The sequence below is a fragment of the Podarcis raffonei genome, chromosome 1, assembly GCF_027172205.1.
Source record: "Podarcis raffonei isolate rPodRaf1 chromosome 1, rPodRaf1.pri, whole genome shotgun sequence".
Taxonomy (NCBI): domain Eukaryota; kingdom Metazoa; phylum Chordata; class Lepidosauria; order Squamata; family Lacertidae; genus Podarcis; species Podarcis raffonei.
Genome location: NC_070602.1, coordinates 72,890,789 through 72,918,456, shown reverse-complemented (window position 1 = coordinate 72,918,456; position 27,668 = coordinate 72,890,789). Strand labels below are relative to the sequence as shown.

The window sequence follows — 27,668 nt, the reverse complement described above, 5'->3', positions numbered from 1 at the left end:
TGAATTCTGCTGAATTCAGGGAGTGATGCATGGTGGGCCACAAACAATCTTTGCCCAAGGTTATGCGCACTGGTAATATATATATGAGCCCTGACCTAGACACCCGTAATCCATGTGGATGTCAGGCTCTCATCACAGATCTGGTCCAAAACTTTTCTTTCCACCCTCAGAACACCGTTGCTCCTCTACTGCATTGATATAGTTGACAGACATGCCACTAGAGCAGTTGTTTCCAGTGCCTCATTTTTGGGGTACCCAATTCCAAGCCCCTTCTGTACAGAAGATGGCAGAACATGGAGAGCAGAAGGCCTTGCTTGAACACTCCTCTCTTTCACAGGCAATTACTGATTTCGGCAAGGTGCTTTAAGATAAGATCAGCCAAGAGCATTTGAGAAAGTGTAACTGCATTGCCACCTTTGCTATACAAGAGAGGCGAAGAACCCTTTTTTCTATCACAGATCGTATTCCCTTGAGGAATCTGTCAGTGGTCACATGCTGGCAAGGGGCCAAGCCAAGTCAGAGCAAAGCTGAGCAGGGACCCACCCCTTCTCTCTCTCTCTCTAATTTCATAACCTTTTTATTGGGAGGTATCCAAGTACCAAGGATGAGCAGTCTGTGAAGCATACAGCTGGATCCCCTCCCCCTAGTAAATGCCACACTGAAACTTGGTTCACCTGCCAGACTGCTTAAATCATGTCCTAAAAAAACACAACTGCCAACAACTATTAGGTCTGGCTAAGTCTACCACTGGCTCGGTTATGAATCTTAATTGCTCAGTTGTTAGGCAAAGACCTGACTTCTCCTGACATTCCATCACTCCCCCGGTAAATCCCAAACTGTAACAAAATGCGCTTAAAAATAGCAACATGCTCTGCCTATGTTGGCCCCGAACAGCCCACGTATAAAGCATTAGTAACATTTGGCCTCAGATCTGAAAGATGTTTTCATTATTTTCCTCGGGTTGCATTCCAAGATCTCCCAATTTATATTCACTCTGTATTTCAAGGCACTGAGGAGGTTTATTTTTACTGCACCATGACATGAAATAACTGGAGGGGAGGAAGGGGGAGAAACTTGTATTTTAAAAATAACCAAAAGGGTCACCACTTTCCAAAGACAGAGCCTAACAATACATGTAACAAATTCACTTTAAATACAAAGGTATTAGAACAACAAACAGGCCTCTCCGGCTGCTTTCTTAATATAAGCCACCACTGCACAATAACTTCAAGAAAATCAAATTTGATGTGACGGCACAGAAAACAAATAAGGATGCAAAGCATAGCAAAGAAAATTAAAGCTAAATCCCTTGTTGCTGTGTAATTATGTTTTATTTTAAAAAAATGCTAGCATTTAGTTTATTTTTAACCCACTGAATAAACAAATAGGCCTTATGTAGCTGAATTGCCTTCAGCATTTTACAAACTGTAATTCTGCAAGACCTCAGATACAATATGTATCTGACAGATTTGCAAACATGCTACTGAAGAATCTTTCAGACACAAACAAACAAACCTGTTATTGCCATTACCTTTAGCTACATATGCAGCTGACAAGGCTACTTGATGCAGGAATGGGCATCGGGGATGCAGCATTTTAAGCATCTGAAAACCATGAGATTCCCTGCACTTTAAGAATGGGACTCTTCTTGTTCCATTGACGGAGGACAGAACACATGGTGGCTGCTACACAGCGAGTGTCTCCGGGTTCTCGATTACATGGCCACCGTTGTCCTCTTAGGGATTTTTGTGAACTGAAACATTTTTGGTGCACTTTGTCTCCCCCCCTTTTTTTAATAAAAAAAATCAAATCTCCTAAAATGATCTGAACATGCGTGTCCGTTTTCTAATTTGAGAGGACCTTTTAGTAAATCGCACTAATGACGGGGGGTGGGGAGTGGGGGTTTCGGGTCTCACCTCTTTAAAACGGGGAATCCCCGTATGTAACGCTAAAATACGGGCTGAAACCTTCGCTCCATTAAGGGCGACGTTGTTGTTTTTAGGAGGAAAATAAATCCATCCCTCATCTGTCGTCCCACGAGCGATGCAACACGCCGGGTTGCGCCCGTCTCCCCACCACCCAGCCCAGCCATTGTGCGCCAGGAGAGGGCTCGATTCCTCCGCCGGGAGAGGCTGAAGACGCGCCACCTTCCCCCCCCCCCCACATCCACACATTCGGGCGCGCACGTTGCTGGGCAAACCGAAAACATGTCGTCGCCCTGCTTCTTCGCCTTACCTCCTCCTCAGCGCGCAGACAGCAGCAGCCCGAGAGCCCCCTCGCCCCAATTCCTGCCGGCGAGCCGAACAGCAGCGAGCGCCCCGCGTCGCCAAGAAGCAGCTCCTCCTCACCATAGTCAAAAGTTCCCCGGGAAGCATCGCCCCGGCGCGTCGCTCATGGTCGCCTTCTTCCACAACGCGACCGCGTCCCCGAAGCTGCCGTGGGCTCGAGGCCGCCGCCTCCTCCTCCTCCTCCTCCTCCCGCGCCGCCAAGTGTCACTTTCCCCAAACCGCTGCCATGCGCCGCGTTGCCCGGGGAGGAGGTGGTGCCCCTGGCGCGCACCCGCCGCGCCCGCCTCTCTCTTGCTCCGCTGCTTTCTGGCGCCCTCGCAGCCAAGAGCCCTCGAGGGCCCGGAGCGCGGCAGCCAGCCTCGCCAAGCGTCCCTCCTGGGTCCCGGTTTCCAGGGCCAGCAGCGGCAGGCAGGCAGGCAGGCAGGCAACAAAGCAACAGATCCGGGGAGGGCGGAGGGAGAAAGAAAAGCTTTGCCACTCCAAAGCAGGACAGCTGTTTCACCGAGTCTCTGCAGCAGGAAATGCCACAAGACTTATATCCAACCACATCAGGAAGAGAGAGCGAGAGAGACAGAGAGACACAGAGAGAAAGAGGGGTGGGGTGGCGTATAAAATCCGGGAAGGATTAATTCAGTTCGGGACCGGATTTGGTTTGTAGTTTGTGTGTGCGAGCGCCCGCGCGTGTTCGACGTCTTCCTGGTTTTGCTGGCTAATACAAGAGGCAACAGGGGAGAGAGAACACAGTGCCAGAGGGAAGCGACGTTTAGCCGGGAGTAGCACAGAACGTCTCCATATACTGAAAGATTGTGATTATTATTATTGTTGTTATTGTTATTATTATTACTACTACTACTATTACCAGGGATTGCCCCTCCCCCAGAATTTGTGGCTCTCTTTCTGTTTCTCTTTCAGATGCTTTCAACAGAGCAGAAAATAGGAGAGCAGGCTTGGGCAGCCAAAGAGCCTGCTACCCCCTGCTGGACGGCCAGCGTCCAAATACTGGCCTTCAATTAAAATGATGAAACCACGGAGGGGAAATGAAGGCGGCATAAGCAGAAAGCTCAATCACAAGGGGAAGCAGCAGGGGAGAGAATAATCCTGTTGATGGTGATATATCACCGTCTTCTTCTTTTTAAGTGTTTTCAAAGGTGGCACAAGATGAAGCTGTTCTCAGATCTAGTCCTGGACAGTGCTTGGATGGAAAGTTAATTGAAGACCATACTTAATCCACTCTGAGCAACGTGCAAGAAGAGTGGGATAGAAATGCAACATATTGCATACGTGTGCAAATCCCTTTGCTAGATTTGTGTGTTTGTTTAGTCGTTTAGTTGTGTCCGACTCTTCGTGACCCCATGGACCAGAGCACGCCAGGCCCTCCTGTCTTCCACTGCCTCCCGCAGTTTGGTCAGACTCATGCTGGTAGCTTCGAGAACACTATCCAACCATCTTGTCCTCTGTCGTCCCAACATCTTTCCCAAAATCAGGGTCTTTTCCAGGGAGTCTTCTCTTCTCATGAGGTGGCCAAAATATTGGAGTCTCAGATTTGTGTAGTTGTCACTTTTTGTGTGTGTCACCTCATGGTTCTCTGAATGCCTTTAACAGCAGTTTAAATGGAACAAACTAACCAACAGAGCTTCACAGTATTGATAGGAGCATTATGCCCGGCCAACACTCACGTATAATTTCTCTGGGAAAAGGATATTTGTAATGAGCTTCTCACAATGAAAAGGTCCATCTGCTTTGAGACCCTGGAGGACGAGTTGGTGTCCAGATTAATTTTCTTTAGGCCCCTTTGTTTAAACTGCATTATAGCTAGACATGGCTATATATACATGACAAATGCATTTTAGTTATTTAAAAAGTGACAAATGCCTGCTTCCTGTTCTTGGGATCTGATGTCAGAACTTTAATGCACTCTGGAGACCAAAGGCATCACACCTGTATTCACGTATTTTCTGCCACCTGTAAATCATAACAGCAGTGCTGGCATCCACTACATGGACGGGGTGTGGGGATGTGTGCATTGGCTTTGTGGCAGTCCACTAATCTGTAGGCTAAGATGCAAATCAATTGGTCACAGTCGTTTCTACTCTATCTCTGGAATTGGCTCCAATTTAGCAACATCCTGTCTAGTGAAGCAACCAGGAGCAGGGTGGGCAGATAGATGGAATGGACTTTCCCCCTGCCCCAGGACTCATCACCAGTAGCAATAGTCAAGCAAGACCAAATAGTAAAGTTCTTTGCACAAAACCCGCTGGATGGTTCTGCCTGAAATTTGGCAGACTTAATCTACAGTGGAGGGACTCATTTGCCTACAAATTCCATACACTTGTGCTAAAAGGAGAAAGAAGTTATAGCTGTTTTTAGATCCCCCACTATAGGGAATGGGGATGAAACAGAGCTTCAGATTTAACAGATCAGATTTGGACCTCAATGACAAAGAACAGATCTGAAACAGATTAGGCTGCTTCCAAACGCTGGAGATAAAAATACAAGGTGAGTCTTGTGGCTGCTACAGACCCATAGCACTCTCTCTCTCTCTCTCTCTCTCTCTCTCTCTCTCTCTCTCTCTCTCTGGGATTTTGTTCTCTTGGTGCTTGTCCCTCTCTCCTACACCCTGTCAGATAATACACTTTGTTGGCTGCACACCTTGCCTCCCCCTCTTCCCCCTGGTCTGTTGTTTTTCCTGTTGTTGCACTCCTTCTCATTGCCTCCATTCAACCCTGCAAGATCTGGAAATGAGGTTGCGCAGAAATTCTCAGACTCAATCTATTTATTTACATATGTATTTTCCCCATTCTTCAACTATAAAAGATTTCCCACAGCAGCTAACAATTAAAGCCATCTATGTAAAACCACATTCCTTAAAACAATTCACCAACAGAACATTATATACCTGGTACCAAAAAGATAACAGAGTGGGTAGCTGATGAGCCTCTCTGGGGAAGGAATTCCAACAAAGGGCCACTGCTACCAAAATAATCCCAAACTAGGGTCAGCACTTACCTAGAGATGGGCCTCAAAAGATGGTCCAGGCAGGTTCATGTGCAAAGAAGTCAAACAGGAGGTTCCCTGGTCCTAAGCCTTGATTCTCCCACCTGCTACATGATAATGGGCTTGCAGACCAGGCAGGGGTCTCCCAGACTTCCAGACAAATTGTCCCTTTACACCCACACATGCTTGAGCCCTATCCCATGCTAAAGTAAATATAATTTTCTGGGAGGCAGTTATAAAAATAAACTGCATCAAACCATTGTTTTACTTTTTGATCATTTCTGGACAGAAGAGCCAACGTTCTTAACCAGTCGCCACTCAGAAATAAATATCTTCTTTCTATGACTTTTAAAATCTCATTACAGTGGTACCTTGCAAGACGAATGCCTCGTAAGACGAAAAACTCGCAAGACGAAAGAGTTTTTCGTTTTTTGAGTTGCTTCACAAGACGAATTTCCCTATGGGCTTGCTTCGCAAGACGAAAACGTCTTGCGAGTTTGTTTCCTTTTTCTTAAAACCGTTAATACTCAGGGAATCCATGCTTCACAAGACGAAAAATTCGCAAGACGAAAAAACTCACAGAACGAATTAATTTCGTCTTGCGAGGTACCACTGTATATATGTGGCTCATATTGGTCACACTATTCCCAAATGGTCAGGAGTAAATGCATACTTTAAAAATGCAGTTTGTTTTCAAACTGTATCCTACATATTAACACTATCAAAAAATACTAACAGGATTCCCATAAGTTATAACCTGACACTAACAGGTCGATCTTATACATGCTTACTCAGGAGTACAAAGGAGGAGAAACTTGGTAGGTTCAGATTGTGAACAATACACAGTCCGAAGCACAGCTATCCTAAATTTGCACTCATCTGAATTTTGTGTTGAAGTTTTCCAACTAAACAATGAGCGCAAAAATACATAAATTGCGGGAAAGCATGCACATAATGCATGTATGGGGGGGGGAATCGGCTTGTAAAAGCATGCATATCAGGCAAAATTGCATACTAGGAGAAACACACACTTAAATGCTAATGAACATTCATGAGAATTTTAAAAACAAATTGCAAACTGATGAAGAAATGTGCAGAAGTCAAATTAAGACTGGGGAAAAAATAGAAATTGAGAGACACTAAAATTGACAGATGTGTTGATCTGCTTCCAGACTTTTGCTATTTTTGGTTGGAATTTAATCACAAACCTGCTTCTTCAAAATATGAGATTTTTTATGATTAGGAAAGTAACAGGAAAAGTGTGGTATAACACTTGGTGTGATGCAGTGTCTCTTAACCTCCCCACAAACAAATTGGAAAGAATGCTCAGTAATAAACATGTCATCTGCAAGTACCCTAAGTCTAATTGAGCTCAATGGGGCTTACTCCCAACTAGGTTACTGGGTGTAGGATTGCAACATAAGGTAGCCCCATAAGGTAGTCCAACTTGACTAAGTTGTTTTGCCTTCTGCAAATTTTAATTTTTAGCTCTGCAATTTCAGTCTAAGCACCAGGCAAACTTATTTGAAGGAAATCACTGTTGTAAATTAGTTGTGACTTTCCCCTCTCCTGGAATAAGCAGCAATCATATATGTCATATTAAAGGATGAAGAGAAAAGCCAGGTATGACTGCAGAAAATAATAAGACTATGTAAAAGTAATCAAATGATGAATCATGTGAAAAAGGGATCAAAGGATTTCAATACCAGACTTGTATCAGTATAACTGACATGAAGAGATCTCTGCAACCACAACTCTATTGATTAAACAATCTATTGGTAGTCACTTAATTAAAATACTTTGCAATAGGTTTCGCGGCTGTTCATGCAGTGAAAAGTATAATAGTTCAATAAATCAAGTGGATTACAAATACAGCAGCCTCCCAGCCCCCCCCCCATGCAATACAGTTCTTAATGGAACAAAACCTTGTATTTCTACCTTTAAATGTTTTCGGATGAACTTATTGGCTAAAACGCTTAAAGGCATCATTCAAGCAAAGTGGATGTTTTGTAAAAGGTATGAATACGTGCCTCTTCCGAGCTCACAAGCAAAGTGAAATCTGACCTTCCTTGTTGGTTTATTTTAGCGTCCAGAAAACATATAGTGGTATCTTGGTCTCTTAATTGCGAACTTGCTGCAGCTCTCAGGTGTCAAGGGAAGGAGGAAAAAAGCCACAAACAACCTTCCAGTGTCCCCAGAGAGAGCAGTTGACATAAGCCAGCTCCCTGAGGAGATGTAGCAGTTTTTGTCTGCTTAAGACAAAGGCAGCAGTTTAAAAGTATGGCTTAAAATAGGCCATACAAGCCACACAGAATTGAACAAACAAGTAGAAGCCAAGGCTTCACACACACACACACACACACACACACACACACACACACCATATATTAAAAGCACAGGGCTTCCCCCAAGGATTCCCGAGGACTGTAGTTTACCCCTCACAGTGTTATGGTTTCTAGCACACTTGACAATGGTTCCCGGGATTCTTTTGGGCAAGTGTATGGTCTGCACACAGCCTTACAGGGGATACAGCATCAAAGAACAGCACAGCTGCCCATCTCCAATCTTGAAAATAAACACAATGCTTTTCTACCCAACTTCAGGTGTTATGTGCAAGTTTTTATTCAACATGTGGGAGTCAGTGATGACAAGTGTGCCGGCTCTGCCGCCATCACCATTCCTGCGATCTTCCAACTTATAGAAGAGGAGGGTCTTTAGTGGAGAACCTTTTATATCCATGATGGTTCACCACAGCTTTTAGAACCTTCTAGAACACACAGGGAGCCGCCACGGATACAAAAGACTCCTTTGCTGCAGAACTTTGCCTTCCTGCGTTGAACCAAAGGCGAACTGTTGCGGAAGCTTTGCTAATGCCATCTTGATAGTCAAGATAACCTCAGAAGTAATTGGTAATTGTTGTAGTAATGAGCTCATATATGTTTACATCCATTTGCTTTGATAAAAGCTAATTGGCCTGCTTTGATGCTATCCTTATCTGTGGGCTTGGGGGGTTGGGCTCTGAGCCCAGAAAAGGGAGCTAACTATCTAAGATTTGGGTATTTGCCACCAATGATGCCCTCATCTCGTCAGGTGGAGAGATGGGAAGTCCTGGCCAAACTGACATGCTGCTTTGTGTATAAAGAATGTATGACTGACTGCTTGGGTGTGGACAAGCCATCTCCTTGCTGCGGCGTCCGTCCCATGTCTGCAAAGGCTAGGAGACCTGGCAGGTTGCTTTGCTGTAAGTTCACACCCATCTTTAATACAACACAAGAACCGATCACTCTGGCGTGATGGAACAGACACAGGAAGAACCACCTTTGAAACAGGCCAGAAACAGTGAGCCATCCATCCCTACTCAAGGGTGTCTTTCCCTAGCAGGAACCAAAGTAGATGATAAAGGTTCAGCATGGTACACTTACCCCTAGTATTTGGTATCTTATTGCAATGAAACTAAGACCTAATTACATTTGACAGTACAGTACCTTTATACTGAATTACTAATCAAATTATGCCTTGTGTCCCTTTCCTAAATCTCCTGAATAGCAACACCCTTTATGCAGGTAGGCATATTCATTCTGATTTTCCATGCACATCATAACTTTTTGATTTATGAACTTGGAACTGTCACCCAGGAGATGTGTGGCGCGTGTGCGTACACCCCCCCCCCGGCGAAAGGATGAGATAGTAGATGGTATGCCAATAGCACTATAATAACAATGAATCATACAGTACAGGGTGGAAGTGCTTCCAAATCATTATTAGATATATTTGTTCATATATATATTACAACTTACTTTATTATTATTTAGGCACAAAGCCAAATCATCCATAGTAGAGTATGACACCTTTCGCATCTTTTATGCTCAGCCCATAAATCTTCTGCCTTCTTTTGGGATCAAGTTAAGTATCTGCTTGACTATTATAATTAATCTTCAGCCTGCCAGAATACTGCTGCCCTGGCTCATGAGCAGAACAGTTGCCAATGGGAATTGGAAGCACTCAAGAAGACAAAACTTTAAATATTAGTCATTCCTGCCTAGGCTGAAGGGCAATGGTGGCCCATCTGTGCAGGAGAAGGGGGATTTCTGTGTTATTATTCATTTTGACTCCCCCCCCAACAAACAGCTGTGCATATGACTGAGCAAAGCCTCTGACACAATTTCTATGAAGAAACTTATATATATATAACCCCTTCATGTGCATTGTCACCAGCACAGCAAGAATTAATATATTCCAATCCACTCCTTTACTTATTTTGGAGGAAGGTCCCATTCTCCCATTTTCTAAGACCTGGTGTGGTGAAGTGGCTGCGAACAGAGAAATCCTCAACCCAAATCTCACATCTGCCATGAACTCAGTTTCATCTGAGGTGCTCTTTCATAATATGGGAATAATACTACTGACTGAAATATTAGGCCGAGGATTAATACAAAAATGATGTTGCAAGGATTATTGAGGCAACGCACGTGAAGTGCCAAGCACACACTCCAATGTGTTATAATCAAATCCAGCATTTTGTGTGGCATATGCCATGAACCTCCCCCTTGATACTCAAATGTACAGCATTAACTTCAGTAGAATTGCATTATATTTCTTATTATATAATTATTAGTGCATTTGTTTTGGAATCATGCTTTTTTTTAGAAACAAGTTGGCTTGTGGGCTGCGTGTACTTGGGAACAAAAAAATACTTTGTATGAAGCAAAGTAAATACATAATAAATACAGGGGCAACAGGGTTTCTTTAAGCAGGATTGACTTAGCAACACATCTTTTCTTAGGGTTGCCATATTTCAAAAAGTGAAAATCCAGGCAGAAAAGTTGTTAAGCTTCTTCAGGCAAAGTTGCTGAGCTTTTAAAACAACTTAAAACAAGACATAACAAAATTACATTTGCAAACTGGGATTTTCATCAGGAGCTATATTTTTCACCCCACAAGGCAAAATTTGTACATACTTTGGAAAATTGCTTCTTTGAAGTGCAGGCCGCTTTATTTATGAAGTGCAGGCTGCTTTATTCTATTTCAGCTCAGTATTTGTTTTTTTCCTTCTATAAGATTGCATGCTTCCTTTAGTAGAACTTGACCACAGAGATGATGTATCAATAGTGCTTGAAGAACAGGGCTTGAGAGCAGCTATTTTCTTTTATGATTATGTGTGTTAGTAGGGTTCTGCACCAAATGGCCATCTTATTTGTGAGTGATTTTAAAAAACTTTTTAAAAAGGTTTTGAAGGTTCAGCCACAAGAACCGCTGGAGCAAAAAATAGGAAAAAATGGATGAACTTTTGAATCTGGTGCACATAACCTAAGAATAGTGACTGGTGTCTTTTGAACTACAGTGTTACACAATGGAAAATCATCATCATCACCATCTTTATGGTGGAGTGGGGATTTGAACATGGTTCACTCCAGCCTTAGCGCAGCACTAAATACTATCCCACCCTGGCTATCTCCAGGCACTTGATTCAGTGTCTTTAATATGAGACAATTTAAACTCTAAATGAGACAAAAGAGATACTCAAGCAATCAAAGTTCTCTGACTCAGAGACTTTTGATTTGGATCCAGAACTCCATATCCAAACCCGTATTTCCTTACATTATTCAGAGTTCATTATTTGTTGCTGCTGCTGTTGTTAGAACCAGTTTGGTCTAAGAATCATCGCAGAGCATACAGCAATTCTCTGAGGATGGTTAGCTCTGGTTATTTTTGGCATGCATGAATACATAGGAGCAGAATAATAAGTGCTGCTCTTCTCTTGGGGACTAGGGTGGCCAGTGTAAACACTTTTGTCCATTTCTTAGTAAACAGGCATTAATAAAGTCCCAGCTGCTGGACCCCTGCTGACCTTCACTGAATTTTAAGATGGCCACGGATCCTACTTTACAAAGGACGTTCCTCTGTTTGAACAGCTGTCAGGAGGCAGACCTTCCTTTGAAGGCACCCTCTGTTTGATCAGCAGTCCAGTCTAAGCCTGGTTAAAAGGTAAAGAACTGAAATAAGTTTTAAGCTTCTTGGCTTGGAACTGAGAAGAGATGTTTTATAGGCTTTGAAACATAGAAGTTGTGTATTTGTGTTGAAGAATAACCAAACAGTTGAATGGTAGAGTGGAAGCAACCGCAAGAAGGGTCCCAGGATGGAATCTTCAACTCCAGCCCAATATAGTACAGTGGTAATAATAATAATAAATTTTATTTATATCCCGCCTTCTAAATCCGGCTCGTGGATGGTCCGGGAATCAGCGTGTTTTTACATGAGTAGAATGTGTCCTTTTATTTAAAATGCATCTCTGGGTTATTTGTGGGACGTAGGAATTCGTTCATTCCCCCCCCCCAAATATGGGCCAGTCCCCCACAAGGTCTGAGGGACAGTGGACTGGCCCTCTGTTGAAAAAGTTTGCTGACCCCTGTGTTAGATGAAGCGGGTTTTTTTAGAGTGATTTCCTTGCTCAAAGTTACATGTGGTGTTCTTCTTTCCATAATTGTCTCTAAATCTTGGGATGGACTAATCTACGCTTAGGCCAGTGCATTCTGGAATCCTGGTCTGAATCAATGAGTGCATGTGCCATAGACAGTACTCTGCCACCCACAAAGGAGGATGTGGTTACTTGATATGCATTTGAAAATCCTTCCCTTGATTAGGAGGCGGCAGAAATTTTTGCTTGAGGTGCTCAATCAAGCCCCCGCCCGCCGGGGGGGGGATTAGCCACTCCTGGTTCAGTTTAACATAAATGTTTTAAATAAGCAGACAAATGATATAAAGGTTGTGGTTAAATCCACCTCAATGCAGGTTGAAGTGTAACTTTGAACTTACAACACTTCGAATTGTACATTTGGAAAACAAATGAATAAACATATGGTGTCCATTTTTTTGCTTCTTCTGGGGGGAATGGCAGACCTGTTTGGAATTCACAGTCCTATACAGTGGTACTTACCGGTAATTCGTTCCGTAGGTCCGTACTTAACCTGAAACTGTTTTTAACCTGAAGCACCACTTCAGCTAATGGGGCCTCCTGCTGCTGCTGTGCCACCGGAGCATGATTTCTGTTCTCATCCTGAAGCAAAGTTCTTAACCTGAAGCACTATTTCTGGGTTAGCGGAGTCTGTAACCTGAAGCGTATGTAACCCAAGGTACCACTGTACATGTCTGCTCAAAAGTAGTAAGTCCCATGGGCTTTGAGAGAATCTTTTCCGAGGGAAGCAGGTATCGGGTTGCAGCCTTAACCAACTCCATTTGAAAACAGTTGCACAGCTTTTAAGGTGAGTACATTGTAAAAATAGGATCAAGGGGCATCTGTCAGAAAGTGACAACTTTGTACATACAGGAAGTGCAAAGGTGTTCCAAGGAAGTTTGTGTTTCCTTGTCAACAGTAACAGCTTCTGCTCTGTGGAGCTTAAAATGAAGCTGCAGACAAAGCAGTTTTCTAGGGTATGTTCTGAATTAAACAGCCACAAAGTTTATATTCACCTGAGATAAATTGTACAGGAGACATTTTTAGGGCAGGCAAATGTTTACTTCACACAGCATGACTTCCTTGTCTTTCAAACCAAAAATAGAGAAAGGGGAAAGGAGAGAAAATTGAGAGTGAATGAACTGTTTAAATTACACGTGTTCTTTCTGGGAAGTGTAAGACAGTTTGAAAACTTAATATAAAAATTATCTCCTTACCTTTAGAAGATATATATTTTCCCCTTTCTGATGGGTCCTAGCCCTGTGCCCTGAGAAACAGTTCTTGCTGCCCTCATCATGACAGAGTAGCCAAAGATGGTCTTAAGGAAGGATCAACTAGCGGCACCCAGGAACATAAACATTGTCCCATAGTTACTGGGGAGGGGAAAATGTGACTCTGTCAAGGCTAATTTGGGGACAATATTGCGCCTCACACTGCAGAATGCCAAGAGTAGAGATCATATACTGTTCTTCCGTTTCTCTGAATTGCTTTTCACAGAATTCCCTTCAGATCTCTTGATATGCACAAAAGCTACGCCATGCTAAATTTGCTGGTCTTTAAGGTGCCACAAGACTCTTTGTCATTTCTGCAGCAGCAGACGAGCACGACTCCCCCTCTGGACACAGTTATGTAAGTGAGCAGAACAAAAGCCTTCCTATAGCTTTAGCAGCTGGCACAATGTACTTGAAGGGCATTCTGAAGAAACTTTTTTTTTTCTTTACAAAAAAGAAGAAGAGAGAGACACCTACAAAACTGTTTTTTTGTGGGGTTTTTTTGTTTTTAAAGGTAGAAACTCAGTAAAGGGATGCTTATGTAATCCTGATTTGAAGTGGTTATTTCTTTCCCACCAGGAGGTTTCTTAAGGTTCTTTGGAACATTAGTTTAAGGACACATTCCAGCTAGGCTAAAAACCCTCAAGGAGGATGCAGAAAAAGGAGGCGATGAATGTGGATAGTGAGAGTCTTTGGCCTGGAGGGAGGCCTGAGGACCAGGAAGTGATGCCTGGAGGCGGGGCGGGGGGCTGCTTTTGTTTCCATCCCACAGTGAGGTTCCCTGTGCCTGATATAAGCTTGTGTGTCAGAAATATGGAAGAGTTTACATTATCTTTCTCTGCAGTGAAACTCTCTGAATGAAACTGACCAAACTTCAGGTGAAATCTCTTTCATTTGTCTGCCTTACATAAGAAGAGAACCCTATGCTGCAAGAATGTAAAGGTAAAGGGTAAAGGGACCCCTGACCATTAGGTCCAGTTGCGAACAACTCTGGGGTTGCGGCACTCATCTAGCTTTACTGGCCAAGAGAGCTGGCATACAGCTTCCAGGTCATGTGGCCAGCATGACTAAGCCGCTTCTGGCGAAACCAGAGCAGTGCACGGAAACACCGTTTACCTTCCCGCTGGAGCGGTACCCATTTATCTACTTGCACTTTGACGTGCTTTTGAACTGCTAGCTTGGCAACAGCTGGGACCGGGCAACGGGAGCTCACCCTGTCGCAGCGACCTTCTGATCGGCAAGCCCTAGGCTCTGTGGTTTAGACCACAGCGCCACCTTTTTCAGGGCAGGAGCTTTTACTTTAACAAGCAAAGCCACTCTGATGAAGCATATTATTTCTTGTCACCATTTGGAGGGGACAGTGTGCCACTCGTGATTTAGAGCACTAGGGATGGCAACTTTCTCTTGCTGTGCTTGTCGTAGCACAGGACTAACTCACAAGGCATGTGGCAATTCTGCAAACTGCTGAAAGTTGGGTGATGGTGGTGTGTGTCAGGAACGTAGCTGCTACCACAATTCTCCCTCACCTGACCTCCACACATTGGTGATGCTGTCTGTGCAGGGACCAGCTGATGTAGGCTTTGCACACACAGTCCACGTCCTTGGAAAAAACTGAATGGTAGGGATTGCCTATTGGGAATGAGCGTCTTTTGTGCATTAGCAGGTATGTGCAGATGCAGTTCTCCAGTGAAGATGTCATCCTCCAGCACTTGGAGGTTAAGCACGGCAAGCAGCCAGCACCATTGGGCATGATCCTGAATCTCCAGCCATCTGACCTTCAAGCTTTATGAAGGATAAAATGCTGCACAGGGCTAATGTGATGTCTGAAAAGATTACCATGAAGATCTCCATCTGTTTCAAATCATTTGTGATTTTTTTCCCAGCAGGAACTCGCCAGAACTCAGTTCCGGCACATCTCAGGTGGGCGCCATTGCCAAGGCGTTCATGACGAGTTCTGGCACCTCTTTTTCTAGAAAAATAGCACTGATCTATCATTTGTCAAATAAATCCCATAGGAAAGTGGTTGGAACATAAGAAGAGCGCTGCTGGATCTGGCCAAAGGTCTATGGGAATCCTGCAAGTGAAACAGGAGTGCAACAGCGCTCTTTCCATTCATAGGAAGCTACTATATACAGAAATCAGCATCATCCACACGGACTGGCAGTAGTTCTTCAGGAGTTGAGGCAGGTAGTCTTTCCTAGCTCTATCTGGAGATGCTGAGGATTGAACCTAGGACCGTCTGCATGCAAAGCAGATGCTTTACCACTGAGCTATGTCCCTTCCCATTCATGGTCCCCTCAAACTGGTATTCAAAGGCATACTGGCTCCAACAGGGAAGGTAGAACATAGCCATCATGGCTAGTAGCCTGCCCTCCATGAATTTGTCTCTTATTTTTTTTAAAGCCATCCAAGTTGGTGGATATCACCACCTCTTGTGGGACCAAATTCTGTGACGTGCAAAACAGCCTAACAAATTCTATGCAGTGGTGTTATGTACTGAGTTGAATAGGATTCAGAATGCAGCAGTCTGATTGGTCCTAGAACAATAGGATTCAGAATGCAGCAGTCTGATTGGTCCACAGGAGCCACCCAATCCAGCTCCAGGTGGAAGTGAATCCGCAACCTGATTGGCCTACAGGTGAATCCCGGAATTAGCCAATCATGTGGGGCCCATTGTGTAAATAATGTATATAAAGCAGACATTCTGGGGGAACTTCCATTCCTCCTCACCACTATGAGCTGAATAAAAAGCATACTCTCGACTCTGAGTATATTTCAAGTGGCATTGTTCAGCTCTCAGAAGGAAAGTGTCCAAGAAGAACCGTATGTGAATGCTGGACCATGTAATTCAGTGGGGTTTTTGTTTTTGTTTTTGTTTTTTTTGCTCTTTGGCCATTTTCTTCTCTTCTACAGCTGCTGCTACCACAAGCAGTCACCATCTCCAATGAATATTTATAAAGGAATTTTGCTTGGCTGGAGAGTCTGCTTCCCATAAACAGGCACAAAGGAAGCAGCATCAAGAATGCAGCAAGACATATTCACCTCACAAATGCAAATGGCATGGGCTAAGGAAAAAACCAAGAAGAGCAAAAGATACCTCAGACCCTTAATATGTTCTGTTTATTGGTTATGTTGAGTTTATAACCTGCTCTTCCTCCCAAGGAAGGGCATCCAGGGTGACTCACCACAATAATATTACACAAAACATTTCAAAACAACATTTGAATATCACAGAGGGATGTTAGAAGTAAAAACTTCATCAGCCCAAAGCCTGGATTAAAAAAAAAAAGAGGCCCTTCTTGGTGAGCCACCTCCATGAAAGTTCTGGAGGGTAGCAACACAAGAACAGGCCTTTTCTGCAGTGGCTCCCCATTTGGGAACTGCTCTGCCCATTTTATTATGTGTTCTTATTTTGTATTTTTATGTTGTGAACTGCCCTGTGATCTTTGGATGAAGGGCAGTATACAAATAATAATAATAATAATTTAACAGTTTCACAGTTGGTCATAGCAAAGAGAATATCTCAAAAGAACAAAATCAAGGGGAAGTGAGAGGATGATGTGTCCATAGCCTATTGATACTTTTCTGTTGATCTCTAAAGCTGATTTTACCAGCTCAAAAGCTGATTGTATAAGCTCCTTAAGAAAAGGAATGAGCATAGGCTGTTGATTCCAATGTATCTAACACTAGAATTGCAGGGAAATTAACTGTTGCCTAGTGATGTAAAAGCAGTTACTATTAAAGAATTCTGGCAACATATAAACAGAGTCAACAAAACAAATATAAAAGGTCCCATCTGATTTCCTAACCCTATAGAATTATGGTCAGCTCATTACTCATAGCCCTATTATTAGAGCTATGTAGAAAATGTCCCCATTTTTTTGTTTGTTTGTTTCTTTACCATTCTTCATCGATTAATGAGGGAAAAATGCATTTGAAAATTATCAAGGGGGTAAGAGTTTGGTTCAAAATTCTTAAGGGTGGGGTTTTGTTGTGTTTCCTTTACTTTCAAAGTAAGCCAAAGAATATATGAGTGCCTTTTCCCCCAATCTGGAAACCATTTACCTGATGGTCTGCACTTTGCAGCCTTCCTAGGTGCTCACCTTTCCTGAAAACCCCATGACATCTCTGCTGGGCTTTTCTTGGAAGCATAGGAAGGTAGGGAAACTGCCTACTTTATTATTTGTTTTTAAGTGAAGTCTTTTAAAATGTGGGAAAGTTGCTTTAAAAAAAGGTAAAAAGAAGAACTTTGCTTAAATACAGAACTGTAAGTTATGGTGCTGGAGAAGACTCTTGAGAGTCCCATGGACTGCAAGAAGATCAAACGCATCCATTCTTAATGAAATCAGCCCTGACTGCTCACTGGAAGGACAGATCATGAAGCTGAGGCTCCAGTACTTTGGCCACCTCATGAGAAGAGAAGACTCCCTGGAGAAGACACTGATGTTGGGAAAGATGGAGGGCACAAGGAGAAGGGGGCGACAGTGGACGAGATGGTTGGGCAGTGTTCTTGAAGATACGAACATGAGTTTGACCAAACTGCGGGAGGTAGTGGAGGACAGAGGTGCCTGGCGTGCTCTGGTCCATGGGGTCACGAAGAGTCGGACACGACTAAACGACTAAACAACAACAACAAAAAGTTGCTTTGGGTCACTTTCTGTGAATAATAATAAATTTATTGTTATTATTATTATTATTATTATTATTATTATTATTATTATTAAGTACCTTTCAGCTTTCCTGGCTTCCCACACGTCAATTAAAGCTCAGGGGAAGGCATTGTGCCCAACTCCTCCCAAGGGGCTTTTTCAGATTAAGAAGTGTGGACAGCCAGGGACACTGCAGAGTGCTGGGGGAATTACTGGAAAGAAAGCACAAGAAAATTACCCACCGTCACTTCTTAACATTAAGGGAGTGTCAACCCACACTCTACTTTGGAAGAAAATATAAAGAAATTGTAAAGCACCCCGAGAATGAGGCAGAAAAATTAAAGCCTCTCTTGCTGGGAAAGGGAGTCAAGGACAGGTTTTGGTGCAGAATTCCTCATTTTTGCCCTGGCTTATGACTGAAGATGGTCAGGGCAGTTTTCCCAGCAGTTAGTTCCCTTTGCGGAGTTAAACCATAAGGCCCTGAGACGTGCTTGGCAGTGGATCCATAAAGTATCAAAGCAACAAGGATCCAGAGTTCCAGCACTGGGTGATGGACAGTAATTGTTGGACCACCCACTTTCCAGCCTCTTTAAGCATCTCCACCCTGTTCCATTATTTTGATCATCCCCCCATTCTTCTGTAGTTCATTCTCAAATCCAAGTCTCCCCCTCATTTTGTAAGGCTGCCAGCTGGCTGGTGCCTGCCCTCCCAAGCCTTTGCTGACTGCAGAAGCTGATATAGATTAGCATTTGAAAATGGGAGCAAGATGGGAAGAGGAGCAGCAGCAGGTCAGGGAGAAGTTAGATGAGGTCATGTCTGTCATTATTTGCATGAAGCCTTTACAACATGCCAATGGGCTGCAATCGGAGTAGTTTATTTTAACTAATCTAGAGAAGCTGTTCATAACAGGAGCACACTGTGTGCTAATGGGCATGAAAAACACAGAATGAGGAAAATATTATTTTGAAGTGTCTTTTTTCAGCCTGAGGGCCACATTGTGTTGCAGAGAGCCTTCCAGGGGCCACGTTCCCTTGTGAGGAATAGATATGCTTATTACCTTTGTACAATGTAAACCAGAGGTTTATATACACATCTCTCTCCATCTAAGCAAGCCAGAGCCACAACAACAGTTCAAGTGGCCTAAAGGGAGTCCCAGGGACTGCATAAAGTGCCGGGGGGGGGCACATTTGGTACCCAAGCTTGAAGTTATTCTAAGAAACTTGTATGCATTAGTTCATTTGCCCTGAAAAGGTCTGCTCAAATGTTGTGAGCAACGCTACGTATGGACATCATAAAGTGCAGGAAAGGATCTGTCTTGGATGGAAAACATTGCAGCCTTTAAGCCAAGGGATTGTTGACAAAATCCACTGTGTTATACTTCCAGCTCCCATTTGGCCAGAGCCCTGAAAGATGTTGATCTCACAATGCTCAGAATAAAATGTGCATTCAAACCCTTCTACTCCCCCCCTCCTTCTCCATTTCACACTCCATTTGTAATGATTAATGCTTGCATTCTTGGAGAATGAAAGCTGAAACAGATGTTATGCCATCTTGCTAACCCCCAGCCAAAGGCTGAAGTCTGCAGCAGATTAGTGGCTGAAGTCAAAATGTGGATAAATACAAAGTGAGTGGACAAGCTCTGAAGGGGGTTGTTTCCATAGATCACAATGTGGGGGGGGGAGGGAGGGAGAGAGATTAAATGGCAGCTTTCCAGCCATCAAACCTTGCGGGGGGGACCTCTCTTACTACAAAAGCTGCTGTGGCAGATTACTTTATACACCTCACAACATGTTTCAAACAAGAACACCCCCCAAAAAATACTATTTCAGGCATCCCAATGGAATGGTTATCTCTCTCCAGCACCCCTCCGCCATTATTCTCTGTATGCGTCAATGAACTATTGCAAACCACTGTTGTCCACAATTTGAAGTGCTTTAAAGCCCTAAAGAGTTTAAGGTTATGCTGTTTGAAAGACCACCTGCCTATGAGCCTGCCAGGCCCCAAAATCAGCCTCTGAGACCCTCCTTATGGGGATACCACTAAGAAGTATTAGATTGGCAGGTATGAGAGAGAGGGTCTTTTTGGTGGTGGCCCGGTGCCTATGGAAATCCTGTCCTTGACAGGTACATGTGGCCCCTGCATTGACAATTTTTTAGAACAGGCTTTGAAGGTTTCAGCAAACAAAAACACAATTCCAAACTGCTTTTTCTGCTGTTGCATTTCTTTCAAAACTGTTGTTTTGAAACTGTTGTCTGCTTTTATATTTGTTCTATTTTAGTCTGCTTATATTGTTTTTAACAGCTGCTACAACAGTCTTTTTTGACATTACTCAGTGCAGCTCATGTTATGGTTTGCAGTGTTGTAATAGATTGTGTCTTTACATGTTGTGAGTAGGTAAATCCTGGAAGATCTCTCAGTTTTGGTTCTCTCGGTTTCTCTCCAGTCTAAAATTCATTTTTTCCATATTTCTCCATATTTCTGCAGAAATCTGTGGTTTTTATTTAAAAATAAATAAATCCCAATGAAACTCCTCAGCAGTTCAGTAAAAATTTCTGCCAATAAGCAATTTCTCCTAATATAATGCATCTTGTATGTTGTTTTCAATATTTCATAAGTTTTCATAAAGCTGTATGTAATACCAATTAACTAAGAGAACACAATACATATGCTTGTATGTTCTATTGTCCTATTGTTCCTTAAAGTGGCAGATGACCTCCAAATCTACCCACTTCCCTTACACCCATTCCCCACAGTTCCCCCCACATACAAACCCCCCTCTCTCCTTTGTAACACCAGAACTATTTATCAAACAAGCACACAGGGGCTGGGAATGTCCCTTGTCTGAAACCCTGGAAAAGCAGTTGCTATTCCATCTAGCTAGGTGAACCAATGATAATGATCTGTCTTGCTCTAAGCAGCTTCCTGTATCCCTCTCTTCCTAATCTGCATCTTGAAAGAGGCTTGTGCAATAGTGAAAATAGTGAAAATAGTGAAAATAGAGCACACCTAAATCCTCTTGGGAGAGTTCACAAGGATAACTCTGTGCCAACAAAAGGTTTTGACCTACAGTGACACCTGCTGGAAGACAATGATGCAAACACTCAGCTCTGTCCCTACAAATGGTGCCCTGGAGTTTGGAGCGTTCAACAGAAAGCCTGCTTCTGAATGCATGAAAATATGCATGAAATAGGTGGCTGTGTTGCCAAGTAGCAGCCAGCCATTGGTACATGCGGTAATGCAAGAAACAGTTTCACCAAAAGCACAAGAATAAATGCAACATGCTGGCGTCCTGATCCTCAGGCCCAAAGGAAGGCCTGCGCGAGTGGTTTGATGGAGGGATACAAAGGAGGATGACAAAAATGCCAGAATGGCCAGTTCTGGTGCTTTATTAAAGAAACACATAAACTTACAACACACCTGCAGAGCCCTGCCATCTTTACAGACTTGGGGCAAATGCCAAAGCAGCCAGCAGCCATCATGACTTGTCCAGGAGGTGCTAATATGTTAAGTGTCACTTATACAAAAAGCAAGATGGTTGTATTGCGTATTCTTACCATTTAAAATAAATTTAGTAGTTTCAAATTTTAAGCTTTTCATTTTTTTTTCTAAAAGGGGTGCAAGTAGTTAGTCTTGCCTAGGGTGCAAAATAGCCTGGCACCGACAACGAACAACGGGAGGTCTTCGTGTATTGCCCAAGATTAAGAAGACGTTCCAAGAACTGTGCTTCTTTTAACTTTTTGTGGGTGTTTTTTTCGGCACTTGATGACTGTGACATTGAGTGGTGACTAGAACGTGTGAATCAACCACCAGAAATAGAGCTTCTGTGCCCCCCAATATTAACAGTACTTTTCAATGAGCAATAAGTCACGAATTGTTGCCTAATTTAGTGATGTGTACATCACCTCTTAAACTGGCTTGGGTTGGGAGAGATGCCTTTCATTTATCTCTGCTTTCTTTGAGGGGGGCGGTCCCTTTCACAAACCTGACTTGCAACTTCTAAAATTAGACTTTGTGTTGCTAAGTGCAGTGCAGTGTCAGAAGCAAAATAAACTCCTGGCAAGATCACTCAGATTATACACTCCAAAGAGGATGCTTCCTATTTGGCACAGTGTACAAAGCCATTTTCACAGTTCAGAGGCCACCCCTACATAAATTAGGATGGACATAGTTATCAACTTTGGTTTCTCTCAGTTTCTCATACTTTCCCATTTTAAATTCCCCATATTTCTGTATTAATCTGCATTTTAAAAAATAAATGCCATTTTAGTGTGCAATTTGAGCAAGCAAATTGTCTTAATAGAACACATATTTGTAGGTTATTTTCACTAAAATGTGATTTTAAAGGCATGGTTCCCCCTAATATACACTTTTTGGTACACAATTGTCTGGATGGTGAATTGCATTGTAAAATGTTAAAGACTGTGAATTTTGCAGGATAGCTGTGTTTCACTTCACATATTCTTGTTCTGGGAAACATACACAGTTGGGGAGCAGGATATTCGAAACATAGCCTCACTCTTTATATACCCCATCAATCACTGCACTCTGCTGGTGAGGGCCTCATGCAGATACCAGCTTATCAGGAATTCTGTTCTGCACAATGCAGCAATTGAGTCTTCCAGGTTGTGGCACCTGCCCTTTGGACTGCCCTCCCCTTGAATATTTGACACCGTCTCTGTTGACATTTTGACGTCTTCTGAAAACCTTTTAAGTTGAGATCTTTCCATTCTGCAGCTGCACTGGAACCATTTTTTAAAAATACTTGTTCTATCTGGCCTAGGCTGACTTGGGAGGAAGGGTGAGATCTAATTTTAATAAATACATAACTGAATAAGGCAAGTAAATTTCTCTCTTGGACTTAGTCCAGCATATGCACACATATCTATATGCATATTTGTGGTATGACAAGGTTAAAGCACATAAAGCATTTAAAAACCATATTGTTAGGAAAGCATTGTTTAATGTTTGGATTAGATATAAAGATTTATTGGAAAATAAAACCCCAAGGTGGTTGTCACCAATGGAAGCGAAAGCTCAGAAAAAGCTCAATATGGAGGCCAGATGGCCGAAGTATTGGGAAATTTTGGAACAAGAAGGAGATAGACTGAAACTGCAGAGTTTTGAGAAACTAAAAAACAAAGTGCAAGACTGGCTTCATTATTATCAGATAATGTAGGCTTACAATTTGGATAAGAAAGTTGGCTTCCAGGTGGAAAAATCTAAATTGGAAACAGAACTGTTAGAACCCAAAACTAAGATTTTGTCAAAATAACTTGCTGCTGAAATGGAATACTCAGGATGAGACTGTCAAATCAGCTATGATTAAATGGGCACAAGATGTTGGACATAACATTATGTTTGCTGACTGGGAACAGTTGTGGACCACTGGGATGAAATTTACGGCATGTAATGCCTTAAGAGAAAATATTATGAAAATGATATACAGGTGGTACATGACCCCAGTCAAGCTTGCAAAAATTTACCATTTGCCCGATAATAAATGTTGGAAATGTAAAGAAAATGAAGGTACATTTTTTCACCTTTGGTGGACGTGCCCTAAGATTAAGGCTTTCTGGGAAATGATATATAACGAATTGAAAAAGGTATTTAAATATACCTTCTTGAAGAAATCAGAGGCCTTTCTCTTGGGTATGGTTGGCCAGTTGGTGTCAAAAAAGGATAGAACTTTCTTTATGCATGCTACAACAGCAGCAAGAATACTTATTGCAAAGTACTGGAAGATGCAAGATTTACCCACTCTGGAAGAATGGCAGATGAAGATGATTGACTGCATGGGATTGGCAGAAATGACTGGCAGAATCCGTGACCAGGGAGAAGAGTCGGCGGAAGAAGATTGAAAGAAATTCAAGGACTATTTACAGAAATATTGTAAAATTAATGAATGTTGAATGATGTCGGATAGAAATTAAGGGTTTTTTTTAGCTGTAATGCTTTGAGATAAGGATTTGCTGAATAAATAATTTGAATTGGACTACAGGAACGGGAGGTATGAGGAGGTCAGGGAAATAGGTCATTGAAAACTAAGTATTGTGACCTATATGTGTTTTTAAACTTTTTTGCTTTTTGTTTGTATAAAAATTGGAAATTTTAATAAATATCTTTTTTAAAAAAAGAACAGCTGAAGACTCACCTCTTTAAGGAAGTCTCACTGTTTAAGGAAGATGCTACCAATCTGTTGCAGAGAAATACGCAAGTGAAACAAATTAAGGACATTTCTTAAATGATTCAAGAGCTTAGGATTTGCTGTTTTCACAGCAAAAGGCCAGCACACAAATCTGTCACTGTTGCAACCAGCAACACTCTCTTCACATCTTTGTACTCTTTGGAGAAATATTCTGGTTATAAAATATTTAGATGCCTTGTTGGCAGTTTTAGAGGCTAAGCGACCTCTTATGGACCACTCTGGTGGTGAAACTCAAACAGCCGTATAAAATGATTAACAAGAAAGCCTAGCAATCCCCATAAGACCACTCTCTACCACCTACACTAAGAATGACACTTAATCTCTCTCTCTCTCTCTCTCTCTCTCTCTCTCTCTCTCTCTCTCTCTCTGTGTGTGTGTGTGTGTGTAGCTCCTTAATCAGTTGACTCATCAATCATTGTCCGAATAGCCATCAATCATTCAAATCATTCATTTATAAGTCTGCAAATTACAAAACAAAACAAAAAAACCATTCACAATACTTGGTAGTACTGTGACATCATTAGATTTTGGGAAGACTCCAGTATTGATTCGAAGAAGCTTTACAGACTCCTGCTCCTTGCAGTATATATTCATGGACAGCATGAGAGACCTGACTTCAGCACACCTGCGGTCTGTGTTATGGTCATGATGACAACATGTGTGTGTCTGCTTCATGCCTTCTCCTGAGCCCTGTTGCTCCTCTTCTGATGAACCAGCAGTTACTGCACATAGCCTGTAGACAGGAGCTGCTAGCAAGGCACCCCCAGGTGCCAGCATGCCGGCTAGGACCTCCAATGGCACATGCAAAAATTATCAGTAAATGTCACCCCAACAATCCACAGGGCACAAGAGCCTGTTTGAGCTTCCTGTTTGCACTCACTCAGACTCTTCTACGCTAAACATGTCCGTTTAAACATGCTAACATTCCACTGGATGCCAGGATTGGACAACCACCCTGCCATCTGTTCTGAACAAAGGAGAGATGCAAAGTGCTTCTCTCTGAGTGAGCAAGGTGGTAGCTGATATAGCTGCCTTTCCGCCCATTGATGTGGCAGCTGATGGGAGAGCATACCCACATATTTTGGTGGTTCTGTCTCTTCCTCCTACTCCTTCAGTGTGCTTTCCACTCCCTTTGTCTTATGCCACACCCCCATGGCAGCCATTTTATCGCTGGCGCTCACAGCACTTTCTCAAAATTCTAAGTCTGCCCACTGATCTAAAATGGTTGGTGACCACCTCCAAGATTCTGGGCCCTGTGGCTTAATTTGGGAGAGTAGCTCTTCAGGGAGTGTGTTATGTACTGAGTTGAATAGGATCCAAAAGGCAGCAGTCTGATTGGTCCTAGAACAATAGGATCCAAAAGGCAGCAGTCTGATTGGTCCTAGAACAATAGGATTCAGAATGCAGCAGTCTGATTGGTCCTAGAACAATGCAGCAGTATGATTGGTTGGCAGGAACTACCCAATCATGCTCCAGATAGAAGTGAATCCACAACCTGATTGGCTTACAGTAGAATTCCGGAATTAGCCAATCATGTGCAGCCCATTGTGTAAATAATGTATATAAAGCAGGTACTTTGAGGGGACATTCATTCATTCCTCCTCACCACTATGAGCTGAATAAAGAGCATGAAATCACTTTGCGACTCTGAGTATATTTCAGAGTGCCTCTTTGTCAATGTGGAACATGCACATCCTTGACCCTAGCAGCTCTAGGAAACAAATGACCCTCATTCCTCCCAATGATAACAGTGGGCCCCCGAGAAGGTGTAGCTGAAAAAGTAATCTGACATTTACACAAGAGCATTCCTAACTTCATGAACTGTGTAGCTCTAAAAACAAATGAACAAAGAAGCACTTTTTACAGCAGAAAAGCGGCCAATCCTGTCTTGCCACAGAGCAAAATTAGCAAAGGCACTGTTATGTACTGAAGTTCTCACCCTGGGCCAGCAGGGGGATACTGTAGTTAGTTTTCACTCAGGTCCACATATGCAAATAAGGAACTGAAAGAGACTTTCAGTGATTGGAGAGTTACAGAAACTTGTTACTGTTGTGTTGTAGCGGAGCTCTATATAAGCAGGTTGGCTGAACCCTTCATCCCAGTTCTGTTCTGGGCCTGTGAATAAACAAGAGCTGTTTGAAGAATCGCTGTGTCGTCTGATATGTTCACCCACAACTTAAGAGGCACCGTAGTCCGTATATTACTTAGATACAGGAAATGGCAGTGCTGGTACCAGACTGGGGCATTAAAGAGTGTTGAACTAATGATAAACGCAAGGCAGACCTGTTGGTCATTTAGGAAGCCACAGAGCCATTGGCATACGTGCATCATGTTTGTGATAGTAATTCCTGTAGATCAGTTTGGGGAAACCATACAATTCACTGAAACCACTATGACCTACACACTTCCCCAGCCAAAGAATAACATAACAATAGATCAGCTGAACTGGGCTTCAATGCTCCATTTAGGTTGCAATTCTTTTAATTAGGCAACCAAAGATGGAGATTTTCTGTGCATTAATATATAATGCTTAGCTTGCTAATGGAACAAAATCGATAGTGTGGACACCAAGTGAATATATTACTCTTGATAGCTTCAATCTAGCTATCAATTAATTCGAAGAAATCTCTTTAAACAATCTCTGATTGAAAAGAGTTCAAAGCCAAATGTCTGCATGCCAGAAGTAGTTAAAATCGCTCCATGCCTCAATAGCTCCCATTTCTATGGATTAGTCTGTTGCTACAGGAGCTGTACATGGATACTGAAATTTATATTTTATGCTCCATACATACCACTGCAAGGCAACACTCTCTATGGAAGATCACCAATGCAATTTTGACTGCTTTATCTATTGACAGTATTTATAACCTGCTTTTCAATGAATATTTTCAACTCCAGAGTGGGGAACAATAGAACATGGCAATAAAGATTAAATAGAATGGGGAGTGGGGGAGAATGCAACAATATACAAAAATTACAAAATCTTAAAAACAGAAAAGAAGGGTAGGGGATAAAAACAGGTTCAACAAGCAACAATTCTGTCATAAGGCAAACAAGGCAAAACCACAATGAGGACAAGAATATAAAATTTCCAATACTACCAAATACACGGTGTTAAGTTGTGGGTGAACATATCAGACGACACAGCGATTCTTCAAACAGCTCTTGTTTATTCACAGGCCAGAACAGAACTGAACTGAAGGGTTCAGCCAGCCTGCTTATATAGAGCTCCACTAGAACGCAACAGTAACCATTTTCTGTAACTATCCAATCACTGAACGTCACTTTCGATCCCTTATTTGCATATGTGGACCTGAACTGTCTACAGTATCCCCCTGCTGGCCCAGGGTGAGAACTTCAGTACATAACACACGGGACATTCAACAAACTGCACAACCCATGGTATTAGCAATATATCCCACCCCCCTCTGTCTTTCATACAAAGAGGGCCCCCACCTCTGCCAATGGACCCTCCCTCTGCAGCTCCACTGCAACTATACACCATCCAGCCTCCCACCCTGAGTGAATTGCTGCACAGAAGCATCCACAGAACAAACTTCTCGCCCCCACAGTAACAGAGCAAAAAACAAACAAACACAAAAGAAAAAGAGCCATTATTTTCAACTGCGTCAAATTTATTCTATAAAACAAGGGTGGGGAACCTTTTCAGCTAGATCTTGGCATGGGCCAGCATTGATAGGGGAGTGGGGCCCAACCTCATGTCAGTCTGGCAAGTGGCCGATCTCACCCACCCACCTGTTAAAGTTTGCCCCACAGAGGAGTTATTTTTATTTTTATTTACAGTGGTAC

At 42.7% G+C, this 27,668-nt stretch overlaps 1 protein-coding gene across 3 annotated transcripts in view; it reads right to left on the bottom strand.

The window, feature by feature from the left end:
* Positions 1-27,668, bottom strand: part of OSBPL5 (oxysterol binding protein like 5) — a 168,094-nt gene that overhangs the window by 128,369 nt on the left and 12,057 nt on the right. The window contains exon 1 of one of the 3 annotated variants that reach the window (XM_053393514.1): positions 2,236-2,883. The exons of 1 other annotated variant lie outside the window; for it this stretch is intronic. Coding sequence is in view for 1 of the 2 variants with exons in the window: in XM_053393498.1 (XP_053249473.1) it covers positions 2,349-2,375 (27 nt within the window). In the remaining variant the exon portion in view is untranslated. Of the gene's footprint in view, positions 1-2,235; positions 2,884-27,668 lie in introns of those variants that run through there. One more of the 3 variants, XM_053393498.1, reaches the window with a different exon arrangement.